The 22,803-nt window shown below is 36.1% G+C and overlaps 1 protein-coding gene across 1 annotated transcript in view; it reads left to right on the top strand.

Annotated features, from left to right (window-relative positions):
• Window positions 1-19,916, top strand: part of LOC131425147 (acetylcholinesterase) — a 57,283-nt gene extending 37,367 nt beyond the window's left edge. Inside the window, exons 7-11 of the mRNA XM_058586771.1 lie at window positions 4,249-4,391; window positions 4,453-4,605; window positions 4,666-4,829; window positions 4,886-5,061; window positions 12,042-19,916. Coding sequence (XP_058442754.1) covers window positions 4,249-4,391; window positions 4,453-4,605; window positions 4,666-4,829; window positions 4,886-5,061; window positions 12,042-12,157 — 752 coding nt within the window. The 3' untranslated portion in view covers window positions 12,158-19,916. The remainder of the gene's footprint in view (window positions 1-4,248; window positions 4,392-4,452; window positions 4,606-4,665; window positions 4,830-4,885; window positions 5,062-12,041) is intronic.
• Window positions 19,917-22,803: the final 2,887 nt, after the last annotated feature.

Raw genomic sequence — 22,803 nt, 5'->3', positions numbered from 1 at the left:
CGCCTGTATAGAATCGGATCGCGAAACGAGAATAAGCGACTGTTTCACAGTGGTTCAAAAGCGCAATTTCACGCTCCTAATTGATAACTAATTAAAAATGTGGTTTTCGAGGTACAGTATCTTAAGCAAAGTTGCTCAGAATGATAGACGTATTTAATCCCCCTAAAAGTGAGATAAAAATTTTGTTATGTAATTAATCCCCCTAAAAGTGAGATACAAATTTTATTTTAGCTCAGGGCCAACATAAGGGCTAAGTTACTTCGACAAAGTTGTGCAGAAAGTTATTTCAAACAAGTTTGCTGAAGGTACTAGTCCCATAACATGAGTGTAATTCATGATATAATGGTGCAGATGAAACTACTTACATATTAAACTACTTCAAAAGAGCTTTCATACCGTGGTTGAGTTACTCGTCTGCGATCGTCTGCAAGTGAGATATGTTCTTTTCAAATATCCTAATATGTAAGTAGTCTCATCTGCACCTTCCTGCGCCTTTTGATAATAGATAAGTCAGAATTTTATTTAAAAAAACATGAACAATTGCTTTATTTCATTAAACTGAAATGATAGCAGCATAGTGTGTTTGAGAGAGTTGTGTAGTTTTTAAAGATGAAAAACTTTGTAGAACATGAAAAACTCATATAAATTAAAAATATATATGTTTTCTTACTAAAACTGGTTTTTGGACACCCTTTTCAGAAAATACATCATATCATGAATTACACTCAAGTTACGGGAATAGTACTTTCAGCAAACTTGTTTGAAATAACTTTCTGCCCAACTTTGTCGAAATAACTTAGCCCCTATGTTGGCCCTGAGTTTAGATAAAAATTTTTATCTCACTTTTAGGGAGATAAATCACATAAATAAAATTTGCCAAACAATGGCCTTTATCATTCTGAGTAACTTTGCTGAAGATACTGTACCTCAAAAACCACGATCCTATGAGTTATCAATTAAGAGCGTGAAAATGTGCTTTTAAACCACTGTGCTTTTGTTGCTTCAGAGAGGCTCCTCCCAGCATCGTGCTAACCTTTGATTCTCAGAAATATCATCGAGAGAAATTCGCTCTCGCACTGATGTCGATTCTATGTTGAATGAGCCATGCCGGGGTTTTGTTGTTGCGATGATATCCGTATCTCTTTGATGGCACTGATTCAATCGTGTGAAGAGTTGCCAGTGAGCGTTCTTTGATACGATAAAAGCCATCCTTGACTGGCTCTATCGCTGCAGAGAAAATCTCTATCGCCCGAAGAGGTCCAAATTTGATATCAGTTCGTTCGCTCAGTTGAAATAGTGAATTGTATGTACGCATATTTGATATAAATTTGCACTTAATTTTCTCGGAGATGGGTGAATCGATTTTCGTAAATTTAGATTAGAATAAAAGGTCGTATTACCTCACACTATTGTTGAAGTTGTTGTGGAGTACGGTTGGAAAGAAAATTTTGATTTAAGAAACGACAGTGCTAAATTTGAAGAAGTTTATATAACATCGAGTTCGATTAGCAAGTCTGTATGAATAATGATCAACCAATTTCCCATTAGTCACATTAGCTTGCGATATCTGCTTCCTGAAGCCTCGCAGACAGTGTAAAAAATCATCAAAATTGAACCTTCTTTTCGGTTTCATTGTTTGATATCTACCTAAATTGACTTACAAAAATTGATTCAAATGGAAGGTCTCATAATGCGGGTCGGATGCATTAAAATTATGGTAATATAGCCCCACAATTGGTTTTTGTTTTTGAATCCGTCTAATTCATGAATGTAAAAATGTATCACAAATGAAGAATATATATCATTATTTTTATTAAGATATGTTTATTTGGGCACACTACTTTAGTTCTATGATGTTAAGGCATTTATTATAGCTATTTGAAACTAGGATAATTTAGTAATTTGTTACAGTGCTTCATAGTAACTCTGAGAGTTCCAGCCTCCAGCTGGTGTCTGGCCATTATTGGTGCATGGGATAATGAGGAACTACCCAGGTGACGTTTGAAAGTTTCGATCTTGGCCGCATCCTTCTTTTGATGCGGGTCCGCGGGGAACACCCCCGGGCCACTAAGATCCGGTGGGTGGTCCGCATGTTGGTTAACGACAGCTTTCCTTGGGCGATGAAGAATAAGGAAGGAAACAGAGAGATGTACCTGAATGTTGTAGCAAACGGGATTGAAAAAGGAGTAAGGAAGCGAAATGGCTTAGGTCGGCTACAATTCTAAATAGTGTTGAGCTCAGTTGCGCTATTTTTTAGCATTAGAATTTGTTTTTCGTCACTTTTAATGACGGTTGGAAGTGTTTAACCCTTATCACTCTGTGTTTTCGGAAACGAAAATCGGTCCCCGATAAAATGAAGACTTCAAGCATTCATTTGAATCATATCTGAGGAAACATTGCACAATTCAATGAACTGAGTCGAATGCTTTTTCAAATATTTATAAGTCGAGTTTTGATTTGTTATCTTTCTGTTTCGCCTCAGACTCGTCAGTGCATAACAGTTTATATTGAACTGTTTTGACACCTTCAGTTTAATATAAACCGCTAGGCAGTCGTAAAGTTATTGTTACTCGCAATACACTTATAATTGTTTGTGCTAGGACACATAACCAATTTCATGATCTTCACGTTTCGTCTTAGAATCGCCAGTACATAACAGTTCAACATAAACTGTTATGAGCTGACGAGTCTAAGATTTCACGCTTGCTGGCTCCGAAAGAGAGAAGTGAGCAATGTTAAATTATATCAGTTTCAACTATTAAATTTCCAAACTCACATTGGATAATCGTTCCAGCAGTCACTTCATTAGTTGAACTGTTACTCGAAGTGAATATATTATTTCTCATACTCAAATTTTGACAAATTCACAATTGCGGGTGTAGTAGTATATGCAAATAGTGAATCAACATCTAGAGATTCAACCCTGCTTGTCAAGGGATGCAACATTCTAACGTAGACCAACGCAACAGACAAGTAGTGGTATAATCATATGGCTCTTCTATGTCAGTTAGGAGTAAATTATTTATGGGATGAACAATACACAACGAAAGAAGGGGTGGTTGGTATCGACAGTAGTGTGTTGACCAAAGTCGTCTGCCGAGCCTGCCTATGATGGTTACGGATGGTTGTTTGTTGTTTTTCGTACTACTTCCTTTGGCAGTTGTTCTTAGCTAAGCAGGCCACTGATGAGAGCTATTGATAGCAATTGCTGGGCTGATGTAAAAATTGATACAGGGAGGTAGTGGCGGTTGCAAAATGCGTGGGTGATCATGTTTTACTACGACTGAAAGTAAGAGCCTGGACTTTTAATGGAAATAAAATGAGTGCGAGAGAGGGAGTGTTAACATTTGCGCATAAGATTACTTTTTTTTACAGGGTATGGGTTTGTTTGTGTGCTGCTTTAGAAAGTTTATCACGTGCCACTGCTTTAAATGTCAAAATGCTACTGGTATCGAAACTGGCCTCTGGATGGAATACTGATTCATTTGACTCCATATGACTTCATTAGAGAAGCTCGGTCTTAACAGTTTTGAGATACACTTGTTGATTCATTTCTATATGGTGGCTGTTTATTTCACTGGTAGATCATCAATATCCTCACAAAATGAGCTGGATGAACATCGTTCGACAGTTCTAAGTGGTTTGTTTATGTATTCATTCTAATTTGAATACGTATGAATTTTTATTTATTTGAAATAGAACAGAAATTCTCACACGAAAAATAGTTGTCCGCATATGTAAATAATGTATAAATGATTTTACAAAAGGAATTTTACCGGCTCTTACGAAAAAGCGTTCGCTCATTGAAATGAGCCGTATTACCCATCACTAATCTATTACCGGAAAGTTGTTTCTCTGCAGGTCCTGGTCTAATTTTGCTGCCCAGTCTTCCTGTCATCGTTACTAAAAAAGATAGTAATATCCTAAATAAGTTATTAGTTATTAAGTTATTCAGTAGAAGACAAAACATCAATTTCAAAATTGACTATCGGAGTCCGATTACCTTATCATGGTATGTTTACCTTCCAACAATTGTATTTCATACATATGTGCTAAAGGAATCTCTATATTTGTGATTTATCACTGATAAACACACATTTTTTCATATAGGTGTAATAGTTTGAAAGTCATAGATAGAAAATAGACTTATTGATAATGCATCATCAAATTCTAGTATGATCTAATATGAGAAATTTATGTTACTTCATCCAGATATAAGGCATAAAACTTCTCCATTATTTTTCATAGGTACGTACTTTCTTCTGTATGATTTCATCGATTACTTCGAAAAGGATGCAGCAACTTCGTTACCGAGAGATAAATTCTTGGAAATTATGAATACAATATTTAACAAAGCATCTGAACCGGAGCGTGAAGCAATCATATTTCAGGTAAGAACCAAAGTGGCATTATGCGTTTGACATTGAAGATGTATTGTTATGTTCGATACAGTATACCGGCTGGGAAAGCGGCAATGATGGGTATCAGAATCAACAGCAGGTGGGACGTGCTGTTGGCGATCACTTCTTCATCTGTCCTACCAACGACTTTGCTCTCGGCCTAACTGAGCGTGGTGCTTCAGTACATTATTATTACTTTACTCACGTAAGATGTTCAATTTTTTGTTTGTTCTCGGAAGTTAAATTTCTTCGATTTATTGCTTAGCGTACTAGTACTTCGCTGTGGGGAGAGTGGATGGGGGTTCTACATGGTGACGAAGTGGAATACATCTTCGGTCAACCTATGAACGCATCACTGCAGTATCGGCAACGAGAACGAGATCTCAGTAGACGAATGGTACTTTCAGTGAGTGAGTTTGCACGATCTGGGTAAGCTACCGTGTTTGATATCTTAAACGATGGATAATAAAATCTTTTTTTTTCAGAAACCCCGCTCTTGAAGGGGAACACTGGCCACTGTACACAAAAGAGAATCCAATATACTTTATCTTCAATGCCGAAGGAGAAGATGACTTACGAGGGGAAAAGTATGGAAGAGGTCCAATGGCAACATCATGTGCGTTCTGGAATGATTTTCTTCCCCGGCTGAGGGCTTGGTCCAGTAAGTATTATTTCTCCTGTATTGTAATGAAGTTTTACCAGTGTGATTTTAAACTTAGGTTGGTTGCTATGCTCTTTAGATTGCTTTGAGTTGGATTCTAGTAAAATTTCGGCTGTGTAAGTGAATCCAATTTCAAACACCAATCCGATTTTCCTTTCATTGGAGGTGTCCTTAGGATTTTGCCAAGTATATTTCACTGAACGGATTTTGTATACTCAGCTGTTCAATGCACAACGAAATTTTATTATTAAAGTAGTATGGCATGATATGCTTTATGTGGTGAACAGTTTAGTGATGTTTACGACGTTTTGTTGAGGTTTGATATATGGATTACTTACTTTAATTCAATGGTGCACATCTCGTCTTCAGTACATGACGATTTGTTGATTCGAAACTCGATTTTGGGCTATCATTCAGCCGTCCCTCCGCATCAGCGTCGCCAGGTCATTTTTCCAAAAGTCTGTATTCGGCCCAAAAATCTATCTGTACCCTATCGGTATCAGATCCCGTAACATAAGTATCAGTAAAAATAGTTCCCACAGCAACCTTTTCTCATGTCTAACCAAGCTAAAAATGAAAATCGGTATTTTTCTGCACGATCCGTGAATTATCGGTATTTTGGAAGTTCATATATAGTTCATAGTATTGCGGTATAGAGGTCAAATATCTGTATTAATACCGAGAAATCGGTATACCTGGCAACGTTGCTCCGCATGCGCATACTCGTCGATTTTATGTCAACCTCTTTAAAGCTCTCAGCAGGTCATTATTTCTCCTGGTAATCTTGGTACATGAAATCTAACTTGTTTTATTAGCCATCCGATTTCAGCATGTTTGAGTACCTGGTACAACGTGTGATTCATGAGTCTGCGCCATTCTCCATTCTCAACCTCAACACTAAGTATTGAGGGCAGAATTTTTCTTTCAAACACACCGAGAACTCAAAAATTTGCTTTCTTTACCGACCATGCCTCATGAACGTACAGGGCCACAACGACTTGTATAGGGCAAGTTTTTTTTACGTGTTTGCCAGTTTCATTATTTTAGCTGGCTACGGAGTCCGAAGAAATTGTTATTAGCAGCCGAAACATGTCTTTTTACCTCGTGGCTAATATTGTTATTGCATGCCGCTAGTCTTTCAGAATATATGAACTCTTATACAATTTCATTGTACCCCATTAATTCTCACCTTGGATTCAAACCGTTCCGCGTCAATCTGAAAGCTTTCAACTAACGCAAAAGAGCGAAGAGATCTCAAAACAAATCATTATCTGGCCGGTGTCACCCCGATAGCATGCTAAAGAGCATCGCGCATTTTGTTGTTTCGATTATAGAGGTTTTAATCTTAAGGTTTTACTGACGTTTTCGTGCCAAAAAACTCTGACCCTATCTTTACTGGGTTGTAATCGAGTTTAAAAAGACCAGAGCTTATAAAGTATATAAAAAGAAAATGTGTTGTTATTCTACGCGAAATAAAAGTATATGAACTGTTTATAAAAAGGAGATTAGAATTTTCCAAAAATCTCCAGTAAAAATAGTCTAACGGGGCTTCAAATCCTCATATTGAAAAGGGCTCAACAATTGACCTCTGTATATCAGGTTTGTTGAACGAAAGAAATGGCGCTCGGTTCAATGGTCTGTTTCAAAATCGGCAAACGAAGGTTCCGAATCGGCCTCCCGTTGGAAGATTTATTGGACATTCATCGGACCAACGATTCAACATATTGGACCAACGAAGGACGTTTTTTTTTCTTAGAGGGAAGCATACAGCTTTCCTTCCACTGTTTTCTAACAGATGTCATTACGTCTTGCTACGTTTTAGCACATGATAAGCATTTGTGGATATCACAATATCATCACCATATCAATGGTAGCTAGATACTACCAGTATTTTGAATGAATTTTTAATCATTTAATTTTATAAGTCTCAAAGAACAAAAAAAGCCCAGTGAGTGCTCATCTTCCGAGCTGAACAGACGTCTTTGTCAACGCGGAAGTTACAAACGAGGCGAGCTATACAGCGTAAACTGTTTAAATTTTTCTTATGCTCATCGTCGAGCCGTTTAGTGTCGCTGCGCGTCCAAACGAATCCACGATGGTGCGTCGGGAAAACACTTTTAGAATTGATTTCTCTAATTTTCCGAAGAAACCGGACATCACGCGCGTGCACGGCTTTTGTGCGACCATCCTGGTGAAAGGTGAAGTACTTCGGATACAGAACAGCAGAGCTCTCGGTGTTTCGTTTGTGAAGGTTACTGACTTAGCCATCGCACAACGAATTTGCGAGGAACACGATAACAAACATGAGATTGCAGTAGACGGTAAAAAGTACCCGTTGCGAATAACTCTAGAGGAGGGAGCAGTTGAAGTGCGGCTCTTCGATTTGTCGGAGGACGTTTCGGATCTAAAAATTTGCGAATTCCTTGAGAGATATGGAGAGGTCATCGACATACGAGAGCAGAAAACCGGAGCCGACTGCGATTTTCCTGGCATCTCGACCGGTATTCGCATCGTGAAAATGTTGGTGAAACGAAACATTGATTCGTGGGTCACGATCGATGGCGAAGTGACACAAGTCTCGTATTTTGGACAACTTTAAACGTGCAGGCACTGCCGTGTACACATACATATCGGAGCTACTTGTGTGCAAAACAAAAAACTGCTTGTCCAGAAGTCGTACGCCGACGCCGCCAAGCAGACGAATTCTCCCCACGCTATCACGAACACGAGCCCTCCGGCCGCCAGTGTGAGACAGGCAGCCTCAAACTCGGCTAAGTCGGCAAGCATGCCGCCGCCGAAACAAATTCTCCCACGTCAACAGAAGCAGATTTTGCCTCCACCGGCTAAGACCTAACAAAACTTCCCTGCGCTACCGCTCGGCCCGTCTGAAACTCATCACCCCGACGGTGAAGCGTCAGCCGGAATCATCGAACCCGATCATAACCTATCAGCCACCAGCACAGTGGCTCGCAAAAACACGCTTAGCAAGTCTGACGGAAACGAGACAGACTCGTCGGTTGGTTCGTCTAACTCGAGAAGGCAACTTCGTCATCGCCCAACGGGGCAAAAACCTCGGGTGGAGCACGAGAATGACAAGCGAGAAGAAGGTGATCTACCGTTGTAATGGCTGAATACTTCAGTTACAACCTCGGTACTATAAATATAAACAATATCACGAACGCCACGAAGCTAGAGTCACTTCGGACATTTGTCCGAATGAGGCAGTTTGATATCGTATTTCTCCAAAAAGTAGAGAGTGAGCAGCTCTCGCTTCCTGGTTTCAACATCATTTGTAACGTGGATCATGCAAGAAGGGGAACGGCAATCGCGCTTAGACACCACATACAGTTCTCTCACGTAGAGAAGAGTCTGGATGGTCGTCTAATTACAGTAATGGTGCAGGATACAACCCTCTGTGACATTTATGCGCCTTCAGGATCATCGGTTCGAGTCGAAAGAGAACGTTTCTTCAACGAAACATTGGCCTACTACTTGCGTCACAACACCCAGCATGTCATCCTCGCTGGTGACTTTAATTGTGTCATACGTCCTAGCGACTCAACGGGAGCCAATTCGAGTCCGGCACTCCAGACTACTGTTCAGCAGTTACAGCTGCATGATCTGTGGTTAAAAATTAATCCGTCAACACCTGCACCCACATACATTACACACAATTCGGCATCTAGACTCGATCGTATCTATGTAAGCAGGGGGTTATGCGAGCACTTGCGAAGCGCCGCAACGCACGTTTGCTCTTTTACCGACCATAAAGCGCTGACTGCGCGCATTTGCCTACCCCACCTAGGTCACGAACCAGGAAGAGGGTACTGGTCGCTACGGCCGCATCTGCTAACCGTCGATAACCTAGAGGAATTTCGGTGTCGATGGCAGTGTTGGACACGTCAACGAACAATTTTTCCTAGCTGGATGGAATGGTGGACAAAATGCGCGAAGAAAAATATTCTTAAATTTTTTCGTTGGGAAACTAACGAAGCCTTACGCATTTTCAACGCCGACTACCAACGACTCTACATTCAACTACGCGCCGCGTATGATGTGTACTCCCATAATCCTTTTATGTTAGCTACTATCAACCATCTCAAAGCACAAATGCTATCAATGCAAAGAGAACATGCACGAAATTTTAGTCGTATCAACTAGACTTTCGTAGGCGGAGATTGTTTATCTATCTTCCAGCTGGGAGAAAGACGGCGTGAGAAAACAATCATCACCGAGCTGCAGAGTGAGCAAGGCGATAACATGCATGACCCCCGAGAGATCGAACAGCACGTGCTTCAATACTTCCAGGACCTTTATACAGCGGAAGCCGCGGGGCAGGTTGAGGGAGAGGAATTCGTATGCGAAAGAACGATACCTCCAGGCAGGCGCGTACACAGGGGGGGGTTTTAGGGGTTCAAACCCCCCCCGAAACAAAAAATTATAACCCATGGGAAACATTGTGATACAAATTGTACATGTGTTGATTTATCACCATGTTCTAAAACCCCCCCCGAAAATTTTCTCTGGCTACGCGCCTGCCTCCAGGAGACGAACACAATGCTGCTCTAACTACCGAGATCACAGTCGAGGAAATCAAAAATGTCATCCGCACATCCCCGAAACGAAAGGCCTCAGGGTTTGATGGTCTACCCATCGAATTTTACCAGAGAGCGTTCGATGTGATATACCGAGAGCTGTTCTTCGTAATAAACGAAGCATTAACTGGTGATCTACCACCGAAATTTACCGAAGGGGTAATAGTTTTAGTGAAAAAGAGAGGTAGCGATGAAACAGTGAGAGGCTATCGCTCGATCAGCCTACTAAATGTGGACTATAAAATATTGAGTCGTGTGATGAAAACACGATTAGAGCTCGTTCTCCGAAATCATCGGGTTTTGAGTGGCGCACAAAAATGCTCTAACGGTTGCAAAACCATCTTCCAGGCAACTCTTTCGCTAAAAGATCGGTTAGCGCAGTTGATCACGAGAAAGCAAATAGCAAAACTGATTTCGTTCGATCTCGATCATGCTTTCGATCGTGTCTCTCATTCGTTTCTGTGTCGCACCCTACTCTCTATGGGAATCAATCCGATTTTCGCTAGTTGGCTCTCTCGAGTGCAAACCACGTCTACGTCCCGACTTCTCGTGAATGGACGTCTATCACAACCATTCCAAATCGAACGATCTGTGCGACAAGGAGACCCGATGTCGATGCTTCTCTTCGTTATCTACCTCAACCCCCTCGTAGAACGACTGGAACGCGTCTGTGGAGAAGATATATGTGTGGGATATGCAGACGATATCACCGTGTTGGTCACAACAATAGAAACGATCGAATGTTGTTTTCAACTGTTCAACTGCTTCGAAACGGTATCTGGAGCAAAATTGAATCGTCAAAAAACAGTTGGTATGGATGTCGGTTTCATTAATGGAAATGCGATGTCGGTGCCGGGACTGCTAACCGCCGAGACGATAAAGGTACTCGGTGTTATTTTCGCTAACTCGGTGCGGGAGATGGTGAAGCGAAACTGGGATCCTTTAGTTATTAAAGTGATACAAATGATGTGGATGCACAGCACGCGTACTCTCAATCTTCAACAGAAAGTGATACTACTGAATACCTTCATCACGGCGAGGGTATGGTATCTATCGTCAATTATCCCACCACAAAACATGCACTCCGCACGAATAACATCGGCAATGGGGACGTTTCTATTTTGCGGAACACCAGGACGTATTCCAATGCACCAGTTAGTCCGAGACAAAACGCAAGGTGGACTAAAGCTACAGCTGCCCTCCTTCAAAAGCAACGCGCTTCTTATAAATCGCCATCTGAAGGAAATGGATTTCCTTCCTTTTTATCGCTTCCTTTTAAACCAAAACATCCCGATTTCCGCCGACTTCCCTTGTCTCAAAATCTTGCATCAGAAAATTCCTGTGCTTCCACGTCAAATCGTTGAAAACTCCACCAGTGGTGAAATTCATCGTTTTTACTTGGAACAAACGGAACTTCCAAGGGTAGAACGTAACCATCCAGAATTGAACTGGAGGAATATTTGGAAAAACATTTCTACGAGACAACTATCGTCGAACCAACGCAGCGATCTGTATCTCTTGGTAAATGGGAAAACAGCGCATCGCAAACTCTTGCATGTGATCGGAAGAGCGGATAACCCAAACTGTCTGCACTGTACAGGAAGCATCGAAACGCTTACACACAAATTCTGTGAGTGTCCACGTGTGACTGCAGCTTGGTCATATCTGCAGCGAAGAATAACTACAATCCTGGGTGGCTGGCGAAGGTTAACTTTCACTGATCTGCTGCGGCCTACACAAAATAACACGGAAACCACAATGAAATACGAAATATTTAAATTAGTTACAAAATACGTCAACTTCATTCTAAACCAAATGAATGATATCGACCTAACAGAGCTAGAGTTCGTTTTGAATCTAGAAGAATGAAAATTATGAGTTTGATCAAAGATGAGTTGTAAATAGTTATCCTAAGCGAAATAAACGATATTTTACAAAAAAATAAAATAAAAATAAATAAAATGGTAGCTAGATACTACTAGTATTTTGAATGAATTTTTAATCATTTAATTTTATAAGTCTCAAAGAACAAAAAAAGCCAAGTTGTACACATCATACATATTCATAGTATATATTTTTTCAAAGAATCAATTGTGTTATGTGTTTTTTTTTCGTTCAGTTTTATGAAAAGCTACCAGCTATGACAATTTTTCATCTACTGGAGCCTTAAAAATCGTATAATTATTTTTAAACTAACGAGATTTTCTAAAAAAAACATTTTCGATTCAAAGCATTTTGTGTCTTAGGTAGTTTTACTTTCTATTGCTAGAAAAATATTTATGATGAACAGTTGAACAAGTGAATTTTGAAACAACTGTATCCATTGTTACAATTACAACCCAATTGAAAGGAAAGAAGGAAAGTAATTGTTCTATTCTATTGCAGTTCCACCGAAGACCTCATGCAACTTGCTCGAACAAACTTCATCATCAACTATGCTTTACCTGGATATCAAAATACTAGCGATGCTTGCAGTCATTATAATGTTAAGATTATTCTAAACACATCCACCGACAGACTCCTCCGATGCTGCAGAGTTTTCTATTTTATCCAGGAGAATGCAGAGCTTTACACGTGACCATTTCTCACTAATTTTAAAGTTTAGAATTAGTGAGCACACAACGTTCACGAATAACTTGAATACCCGGGCAAGCGTCGACCTAAAAGAAAAAACTAAAGCAAGGTAATGATATTGATTCATTATTAAGCAAATGGTGAATTGTAAACACTGGAGGTGTAGAGAGATTTCATAATGCATTGTGGTAGAAAATGGAAACATAACTGGTGAGGCGCGGGCGCTTCTTACAAACTATTTGATGTTGATACAACACTTTGCACGCTGCTAGATGACTCAGTTGGAACACCTCGAACAAAGTTCAGTACCACCAGACATAATCTCAAAACGAAACTGAATGTATAGAAAAATACTTGTTAGATGTGCAGTTGATTTGAATGCTTCACGTGGATTATATTTTTTACAAAAATATGGTTTGTTTATTAATAAAGTCGTTCTGAGTCGGCCTCAGTTTATTTATAAAATACCAGCAAAATAGTAAAAGTAACTGTTTCGATGTTTTAAATGTTTAAAAAATATGAAACTAGGGGAAAATGAAAATGCAAACGTAAGTATTGATGCACATATTGACGGTTTACAATCTAGTATATAGTGATATAAACATATACCAAAGTGATTTGGTACTAACCTGATTAAAGTTATTAACTCATATCTCCTGACTGAAGTTATAAAACTTTATTTTTGCAAGAGTGCAATCCATGAGTTCGCCACATAGAATAGCTCGAAATTTTTGATTAGGAAACAAAGTATTAGCGAAAGACTAGTCTTGTAATTTTATAATTTTTGTTTTTCAACATATAAAAAAGTGCACTCCTTGAAACCTTTCATGGTGAAAATAATGTGAACTAATGCATATCCAAATACAAGCAAAATATATATATCAATAAACGATAGCAAAGAGTATATAAAAAAAAAAACAAATGACTGCACGCTTTTTTGTGTGTCGTGAAATTAGACAAACATTTTGAATTTTTAGTATTATCGAAACGAAACTATAAAAAGTACACTTTTTAACGCCGTAACCCACCCTCCCCTTTTTATATATACCGATTTTATACATAATACTTGGTGAGACAAAGATCACAAACTAATTTCACTGTCCTTCCACAAGCATATGAAAATGAATAGAAACTTGTTCAAATTTATATACGAAGCAAGAATATATTTAAAGCTCTTCGTAGAGGGGCAATTTATATCAAAGTGCATTTGTTGTTAGTTGTGCACAATTTCAAAAGCAAAACTTATGATAATGTTGGCAGGATTTAGATAAGCTGAGTAACTTTGAAAATCATAATCAGTACATCGAACCTCGTAGATGGTTCATATAACAAAGTTGTTAATGTGTAATAATTCATATAATGAAAACAGAAATCGACATCACAATTAAATTTGCTTTCACGTAAACTATGAAATACAATTACGTTATTACATCTAATATTTTCATTGCCAATACAGCAATTTATTTTCTAGCTAAGCTGTGAAGTCAGAAATGTCCAATTGTGAAATCCAATTACAGGAATTATTCAGGTGTGAAACAAAGGGCATGGGAGGAAATGTTTTATTTGGTAGGTTTTTAATTACAAATGTTCTCATAAACGCCACTATATCTTATTACCATAACCGAGTCTGTTGAAATAGAAGTTAAGATTCGCATCGGAATGTTATATGTGGACTTCCCCATCGTAAGGGATGATTCTAAGACAAACAAATATTGGGCAGTTTTTTGAAAACAATAGAAAAACAGAAAAATGGATTTTTTGCTGCGGCTGATTTTATATGACTAAACTGGCTTAATTCTATCTCTTATATATTATTATAGAGGTAATCGCTTACGTAAAATACTTTAGGCAATGAATATCACAACTCAGGAGAACGTCAATGCGTTTTCATACGTGAAACCTAATGTTATCGAATATTGAAATTGTTTTAAAATTAAACGAAAGAAGTATAATTCAGGAAGGTTGTATCTATTTTCTTTCTTTTTTGAGAAAGTGGCGTTTGGCCGATTTGTGTTGCGGTAAAACGTATACACATGAAACCAATTCTCGAACTCGGTAAAGTAAAATGCCGAGACGGATTGGCAGCACACAATTTTTCTGATTGCTCAGTAATGAATATCATGTTTTCTGAGATTCGTTTAGTAGTTTTACTGATTTTGATGCAAAATGCATCTTTTAGCCGAGGTTTTGCGAAATCTTGTGCTGAACTCATCGATGATTAACAATTATCCCGAAATCAGCAAATGCGTTTGCCGAAATTTCGAAATATTTGTTAGTTTTGCCGAGATTCGGCTAAAGAAGATAACCGAGACTCTGCAATTTTATCTTTTGCCGAGATGATTACCGAGTTCTCGGCGGCACAAGTCTCAGTAATTATTTTCCTGAGATTAAGTGATAAAGGTGTGTGAAAAAGTGTGTTTTTATCACTCCACACAATTAATATTTACTGATCTGACAACAATTTTTTTTGAATTTATATTGGAACACTTTAATGAAATTGGAATTTTGAAATAAGCGCATTTTTTTTTTAATTTGAGCGAAGTAAAGGTTCATAGGAAGCCCGGTCGGATCGGTGATTCAAAATACAAGGCTTCGGAATGTAATTTTCAAACTGAGTCATTAAAAACACACAACCAATCATTAAATGAGGTTATAATATCTATTTTTAAATTGAACAAACACTTTCAAAACAGATTGTTTTCGATATTTTTTGCTGAGCGGATTCGATTGCGCGGATATTAGGAAATTCGCAGTGTACACGTGTGTGGAAACAGACTAACAGTTGTAGATGTAGCAAAATCTGGATCGCCAATCTTCGATTTTAATGAAACTTTGTACACGTATTCAGTATGACAAACCAATAATTTTTCACATGCATTTTCTTCAAGTGACTTTCTTTGTTATAACCTGAAAACTGTACTTGTACAAAAATCGAGTCCAGTAAGAATTGATAGGTAATCAATTCTCGGTTCAAATGGTCGTATAAAAAAGTGAAAGCTTACTTTCTCTTTTGATAACTGTGAAGCGACTAAAGAGATTTTCGGTAATTGACCAGTATCGGCTGGAAGTCAAAGAATAACTATTTTAACATCAGAATGTAATTTTTAACTCAAAAACAATAAATCTGCTTATAGTATCTCTTTTCCTGGAAGTATCCGGTCCCGTTATCAGTCCTGCAATTCTAAGTACTAAGATTTTTGTTGAATCGTATAATTTTAGCAAATTATAGACGCAGGGAAATAGGATATCTTAATATCGAATATATTGAGTATTTAAATAGCCTGGGGCACAGGATCGTAGTACCAGACAGATAATGATTTTGTACGCTAAGAATCGGCTGCGAAGACTGTGAAAACAGGAAGGCTAAATTTCACAAAAGAAATTTAACTTTACTACAGGACTTTACTTTTGCTTTGAGTCTATAAAAAAATTCGATTTAGTCAAATATAAAAATCTTTGATTTCAAATTAAAATCAAATATCTTTGAATACAAACGAGACAATGCGTATCAGATTAAAATATAGTTCAAATTTAATATTTTTTTTGTGTGAATGTCTTTTGCATTACATTAGATATATTTGTTTCGTACATATTGTGACACTATTTCAAATTTTAAATTATTTCAAATCAAATAAACACTTTTTAATCAAATATCTTAGTCAAAGTAAGAGGATATTCTGCAAATAAACAATTTTGACTTTTTAATTTACATTTATTAAGGCTTGGATGAATAATTTAATAAAACATGACTTTGATTTTCAAATATTTATCTGAATCAAGCCTACGGAGTTCTAGTTTCAAATTCATGGATGCATAATGAAATTTTCTATCCTTAGTTCAAGTAAAAAGGATGAAAGGATCTAAATTTTCGTGCAACGATCATTTTGTTACATTATTCAAATGGAAAACATGAACGCGTCAGTGAAAATAACTATTAATACAGTTGCCTGCTTTCAACTGCTAGCACTATAAAAATTTCGAAAAGCATTAAATTGAGTTTTCAATCTGATAAATCAAAAGTGGATACTTTTTATAAAAGTGATTCGCTTATTTTTTCAAAACAAAAAAATGCATTAATTGATCGACGAAAAATTCGTTTCAAATATAAAAAAAACTTTCATTGAAGTCTGATTGTTGAATAGAACTCCTTTGCTCTTAATAGAATATCAAATTTAGTTGTTTCAAAGTAAAATAAAATTAGATTCTGATTCAAATTAATATTAATCTTATTTATTTCTGCGCGCAAATTGTTCGCTTAGAAGTAAATATAAAATAGTTTTGAATCAAGCTGAAATAAAATTAGGCGCTGATTCGGAATAAAATATATTTTGAGCACAATATAATTGAACTTAATATAAATTTCTCTGTGTGTAGGTGATTCGATATTTTATATAAAACATATCTGTTCTTATGTGTGTATATTTATTTAAATAGCACAGTTTAATGAAATCATAAATTGCTCGAATTTTGGCGTGTGTCAACTTTCATTCAAATCGGAGTATGCGAATTCTCTAGACTTGCTACTTAAGATCTTTAGGATTACTTACATTCAAAAACGTACCGCCCGAATAAATTATATATTGAGACTGTATGTTAATTACGTAATACAAAGGTGAGTAGCGGGTTATGAAAATATTGTATGAGAGGTTGTTTTTTGGTCTTATTGAAACTGTTTTAAAGGTCTACAGTTTGAGGCTGAATAGAAAATTTGTAAAACATTATATGATTGGAAATGAGTCAAACTTACGTAATGATTGTACAGACTCCAATGGGCTACGATATGAGTCTCAGTTCACCGAAACGATTTGGTTTTTAAAATGTCAAGTACGACACAATAATTTTTGAATTCAATCTCTCAATTATTCAAGGAAATCAGATCATCTAATGACACGATTTTTGAAAATTGTGAAGCAGTTCTGTTTACTATCACCAAAGTGAACAATCGTTCAATTCGTACTATGAGATAATATCTTGTTTTAAAACGATATACGCTCAATGTACTAGCGTATATACCGAAAAGTATGGCTCATGATTATTCATCCGGTTCGGTGAAGAGTAACATTCCTAATTGCGAATTCTAACCTTCTATGGTGGCTTTGTACTCGACGGTCTGAAAGAGTTCATTAGTTTTGGCAAGTTAATTATTTTTGTAATAGTACGGTTTTGAATACTTTATTAATATTTTCAATTTCAAATTTTATTAAAATACACAAACATACATATCAAATACACAGAGGTTCAAGTATAAAGGAAAAAATGTCTGGTGTATTCAATAGGAATAGGAAATGTAATAAATAAGTAAAAACTTGAAGTCAAGAAGGAATTTTATAATTGTGATCGAATTGATATGAAAATATCACATGAGAAAGGCTTGCCCTCTATATCTTGACAGATCTACAGAATTTGGGAACAAAACATAAAAATGTTGTTTTCGTTTTTGGCAATCCCAGATTGAATTTTTATGAGCCCATTCATTGGACATACGATGAACATTAGATTAAGTTGACAGTAGCCTAACTATTTTTCTAATATTATGTTCAAAATAGCTTAGTGGGAAATGTAACCAAACACAGTAGCATGTAAACAAATCATGTCGAAATATCTATTACAATAAAATATAGCTGTTCTGAAGAAAACAATATTAAATCGTCTAGGTCACCTGTAGAAGTATCAAAATGAAGGAAAAGAGTCATAGAGAGGAACGATAGAATATATTAGATATAGCATATAGATCCAACGTCATAACTCAAACGCTTAATCCAACTCACTCCCATTTATGTAGGAATGCTCTTCTTCCGAAGATGAGTTCTAACATAAATGTAACGATTGAAATAAAACATAGTCATGTAAACGAATAGTAGACAAGCCGAGCCTTTGCACTTGATAGCAGTTTTCTATTCATTTATCTAGCATATTTAAAGAAAATGCATTTTATAAGCACATTGTATACAGCATGACAAACAATTAATGAACACACTTATCACATATCCTTGAATGAAATGTTTTTTGATACATCTATATTTTGAATACAAGATAAACTCAATAGTGCATCACCAGTAAACTTTACATAAAGATTAATATTAGAAATCTAGTGCAGTTACCTAGATGATCAGCTGGTCTGATAATACAACAAAGTAGAACTACGAGAGTGAAGCAAACGCAAACTCAAACGTGTGTGAATGTGCGAACAGTTCGATGGGTAGAAGCTAAATAGATAATCATAGCACGAATGCTTTCAGTATAAATCACGGCTAGAAGATGATTATCAATGTTGATTTCACATTCCAGTAAACGTTTTAGTTAATTTTCATTTCCACTAAAGTTCGAGACTAAATTTCTAAAATAAGTCACTTAACTTTCTTATTGGAAGGAAATCGTATTTGGTTTCAAGTGAGCTATTTAAACTGATTAGATTCTAAATTATATGATAATTACTTCTATATTCATCTACAGTGGCTGGGTAGTATGCTATTGATACGTAGAATAATGTGAATGCACAACTGATACTTCTGTACTATCCAGATGACATCATTTATTTATTTATTTAGGTATTATCAACAGACACAATATGGTCCTAATGATAATTTCTAGTAATATATAAAAAAAATTCCAAGTATCCTACTGCGTGATAAATTGAAGTCAAATCCTGATGAAACGGGGTTGAATGATCTCTGCAAGCCAATAATAGCATTGTTAGCACCGTAGTTAGTTCGTCGTAAAGGAAGTCGAAGAAATGCACTGTTGCGAAGTGCCCGGGGTCGGACGTTGGTATTGATTTCGCTGAGCAAAGCAGGGTTTTCAGCATTTTTTGAATGGAATAAACTCAAAATTAGGGTTGATGTTACAATACAAATACGAAGGGATTAGAGGTGTCAAACTCACTGAAAATAATCATGATCCCTCTTGGAAAATAAATTTTTAATGTTCCAAAAACATTTAATTGATTATTAAGGGTACTTTTGATATTTCTACAGTTTTCATCAAAATAGGCTCGGAGATTGTGCCATTCAGCCGTTGAAAATGTTCAATTTTTTAAATTATCGTTACCGTCATTAAGTATCAACAACAAGTATTAGGACGTAATGAAAGATTCCTAGTAATGTTTTTCATACGAGCTGATTAAGTGAAATCTTTTTCACTGTATTAAAATACGACGTTGAAAACTATTCCTGGGACTAAGATGAATATAAAAGTAATTTATCCACTTATATTTTATTGTTGTTAAAATAATTTTCAACTAGGTCATGAAGCCAATTTTGTTACCAATTAGTACGGTTTCTTAGAAACTATATTCGGTGTAGTAACGAGCACTGTGCAAACAATTGAAAATTGATAGAATATATGCCAATGGTATAAATTGTTTATTTTGCTATACTTCTGCTAGCAAATCGAAAATGTGTAGGCTGTAGACAGTGTAAAATGTATGAGAAATTAGTTTTAGATCCAATTGTTGTAAATGCACGAAGTGGAATAGAATTGCTTGTGAAGGAATTGATTGCGCATTTGTCCATGTTACATATAATTAAGTTGATTGGAATCATCGATTAAGTGTCAATATATAAAACAGTAAGTTTACGAGAATAGTTTTGTGTTCTTCTATGGTACATTACGAACCGTTACTCGACTTGAAAGGTTAATTTTCATACAATAATCAGATTTGAACTGAGATTCCAAGTATAATTGTCCCATATATATATATATATATATATATATATATATATATATATATATATATATATATATATATATATATATATATATATATATATATATATATATATATATATATATATATATATATATATATATATATATATATATATATATATATATATATATATACCGTTTAAAACATCGCATAGGATATGGGACAGTTATGCGTAGAAAGGCAGTATAGAGCTTGCTACTACTATTCTAGGTAAAAGAAAAACACGTGAAATAGACAAACAGGTGCTTAACTAGAGTGGGCGTTATGTTTATCAAACACGATGTGATGAATTCTATTATGTTTGCTTCAAAATCAACACAATTATCCTTTAGACAGATCATAAATATTAAAGACGCTAGAGATGCGAGGTTTGTATATGTAGCTTCGGAAAATTCACGGAATTATGCATGCAGTGAGTGAAAATATGCTCGTTGGTAGCTCCCTGTGAAGAAAATCGTTTAATGACACAATGAAACAGTTTCAGAAAAAACAAGTGTAGAAAAGTAAACACAGAAAACTAATGTCAATTCTATGTAGTAGAGTACTAAATCACACTAACAATAAATAGTGCATAGGAACACACATCCACACTTTTAGAGCTGATATTTTAACAAACATAGTACGATGCTTTATAGAAGACTCTTTCACTAGCTACCTATATAGCTATAATTCCAACGTCATATGAAATAACATTACGGCGTTAATAAAACAAGAAAATTGATCTTATTAATATGAATGTCACCCACTCTAAATTAATAAATATAAACGAAATACATTATCATTCTGAAAATTATAAACCCTTATAGGGATTACCAAATATTACAAGGTATTACAGTAATCCTATTCAGGATCGGAATCATTCTTTCTTATATTGGAAATGAAAAAGCAAACGACACAGTTCGCTTAAAGATCAAACATAGCACCGTACATGGAAACAAATATAATCACAATGTGTGTCAGACACTGAAAACAGATTAAGCAGTTATCGGGAAATAAGGTTTTAAGGAAAAAAAAACATACACGTAGATCAATAAGCCTGTTAATGTGCTTTATTCTCGGAAAATTGGAAATGCATAAAATGTTTTTACAAAACGAGTGAAGACGCTAGGATATTGACAGAAACTAGTTTCAAATGTTAGAATATGAAATTAACACATAAAAATGATGCTTATGATGACTTTTACAAATACTTTGTAGGCTATCCCTATAGAAAATTAAAATGCATGATAATATTTATGAAATTAGAATAATAAAAATAATACAAATAGAATTATAAACGTCAGGTGCAAGTTTTTGCAAAATGCCAAAAAGCGATTTTTCTGTTCAGTCTAATTTTAAAACGATCTTATCTCGATCAGAATTAAAAATAATATATTTCAGTTATATCTATGCTAAATAAGTCGATTAATTTCAGTGGAAAAGTGCATGCTTTCTTCATTTACAAACGAACGTAGGATGCTATGACACATGTAACGTGCAAATAATATGTGTTCAAAGTATAAAGTGTAACTGTAGCTTATCAACATCATCGTAGCAGACCGGGCGACTATGGTGCATTTTTCGAAAAAATAGTATTGTATTGATATTAATAATATCTGGTTATATGACTGCTAAGTGGATTTTTTGTTCACGCTTTTTCGATATTGGTAAAATCAAGACTGAATTACTGATCTCGGTCCAATATAGACCAATGACAAATGCCAAAGGCAATGTATGTGCTATAAATAAACCTTGTTTCTAACTCGGAAAATTCAATGACGTTCCAGTAATGTAACATTATTTATGACTACAAATTCTGATTCCAAACATATATTTTTGTGGTGTGGTGGAAATACTGCAGGCTTTTTGTAATGGTTTGCAGTGAGCGCTCATAGATATCCTATCACTAGCATATATTGGGGCATCATTTCGGAAGCAAACCCTATACACATTGCACCATATCGCCCTCACAGCGGCCAGCAATGCACACACACTTTGTGTGGCCTATTAGAAAGTACCTCTTCGTGATTGAAATATTTCTGAAACGCTTAACCAACTCGAAGCGTTTCAGTGAACAGATCAATCGCGACAGTGTGGATAAGCAGTTTATGACGCTTGAGTGTATACGGTATTTCGTGGTGAATTGTCTCTTCACACGAAATAAAGCTTCACTCGGTTCGAAAGCTCCCGATGCTTGATGCAACATTTCACCATAAATAATATGAGGTGTGCCAACCATCGGTTGTGCTGACATCGGAAAGTGTCACATGTAAGAAACAAGGAAAGATTGTAGCAACAGCCACGTGTACTAGCAGTTTTTGTAGGAGATCCAAAAGAAGTGATCTTTAGTTGGCACTTCTATATATGTCACATCGAGTTAAGGATATATAGACTAATATATTAACTCAAAGTATCAAGAAACAATGTTTGTACCCACAACATATCAGAGACTATAGAAACGGATACATATCTACTATATATTTATACATACGGCATATGTATTTTGTAGCCTAAATTATTGAAGGGAACCCCTAACGTACGGCAAAAGTATGAAGAGGATATTTTGTAAGTATATATGAATAAAGAAAAAAAACACAGAAATGTAATGCATCAAATATATTTAAACCAAACCAGAACCTACAATGCTACACTCACATCCAAATTTTAGCAAACGCAAAAGAAAACATAAATTACTGAGACTATATTTCACTAAGAACCAAAATGTGGTACTGAAAAAAAGAATTTCGGACGCAGATGGCACCCTAACGCTGCAATAGAATGTCCACGTTGAATTTCAAGCAAATGTAACCACACATACATGATAAGATAATAAACAGGAATGGCTTATTAAATCAAAATGTGACATACATTGTTACGAAATGAATA

Source organism: Malaya genurostris, chromosome 1 (genome assembly GCF_030247185.1).
Source record: "Malaya genurostris strain Urasoe2022 chromosome 1, Malgen_1.1, whole genome shotgun sequence".
Taxonomy (NCBI): Eukaryota; Metazoa; Arthropoda; class Insecta; order Diptera; family Culicidae; genus Malaya; species Malaya genurostris.
Note: the sequence above shows the minus strand (reverse complement) of the source record. Positions and strands in the feature narration are given on the sequence as shown.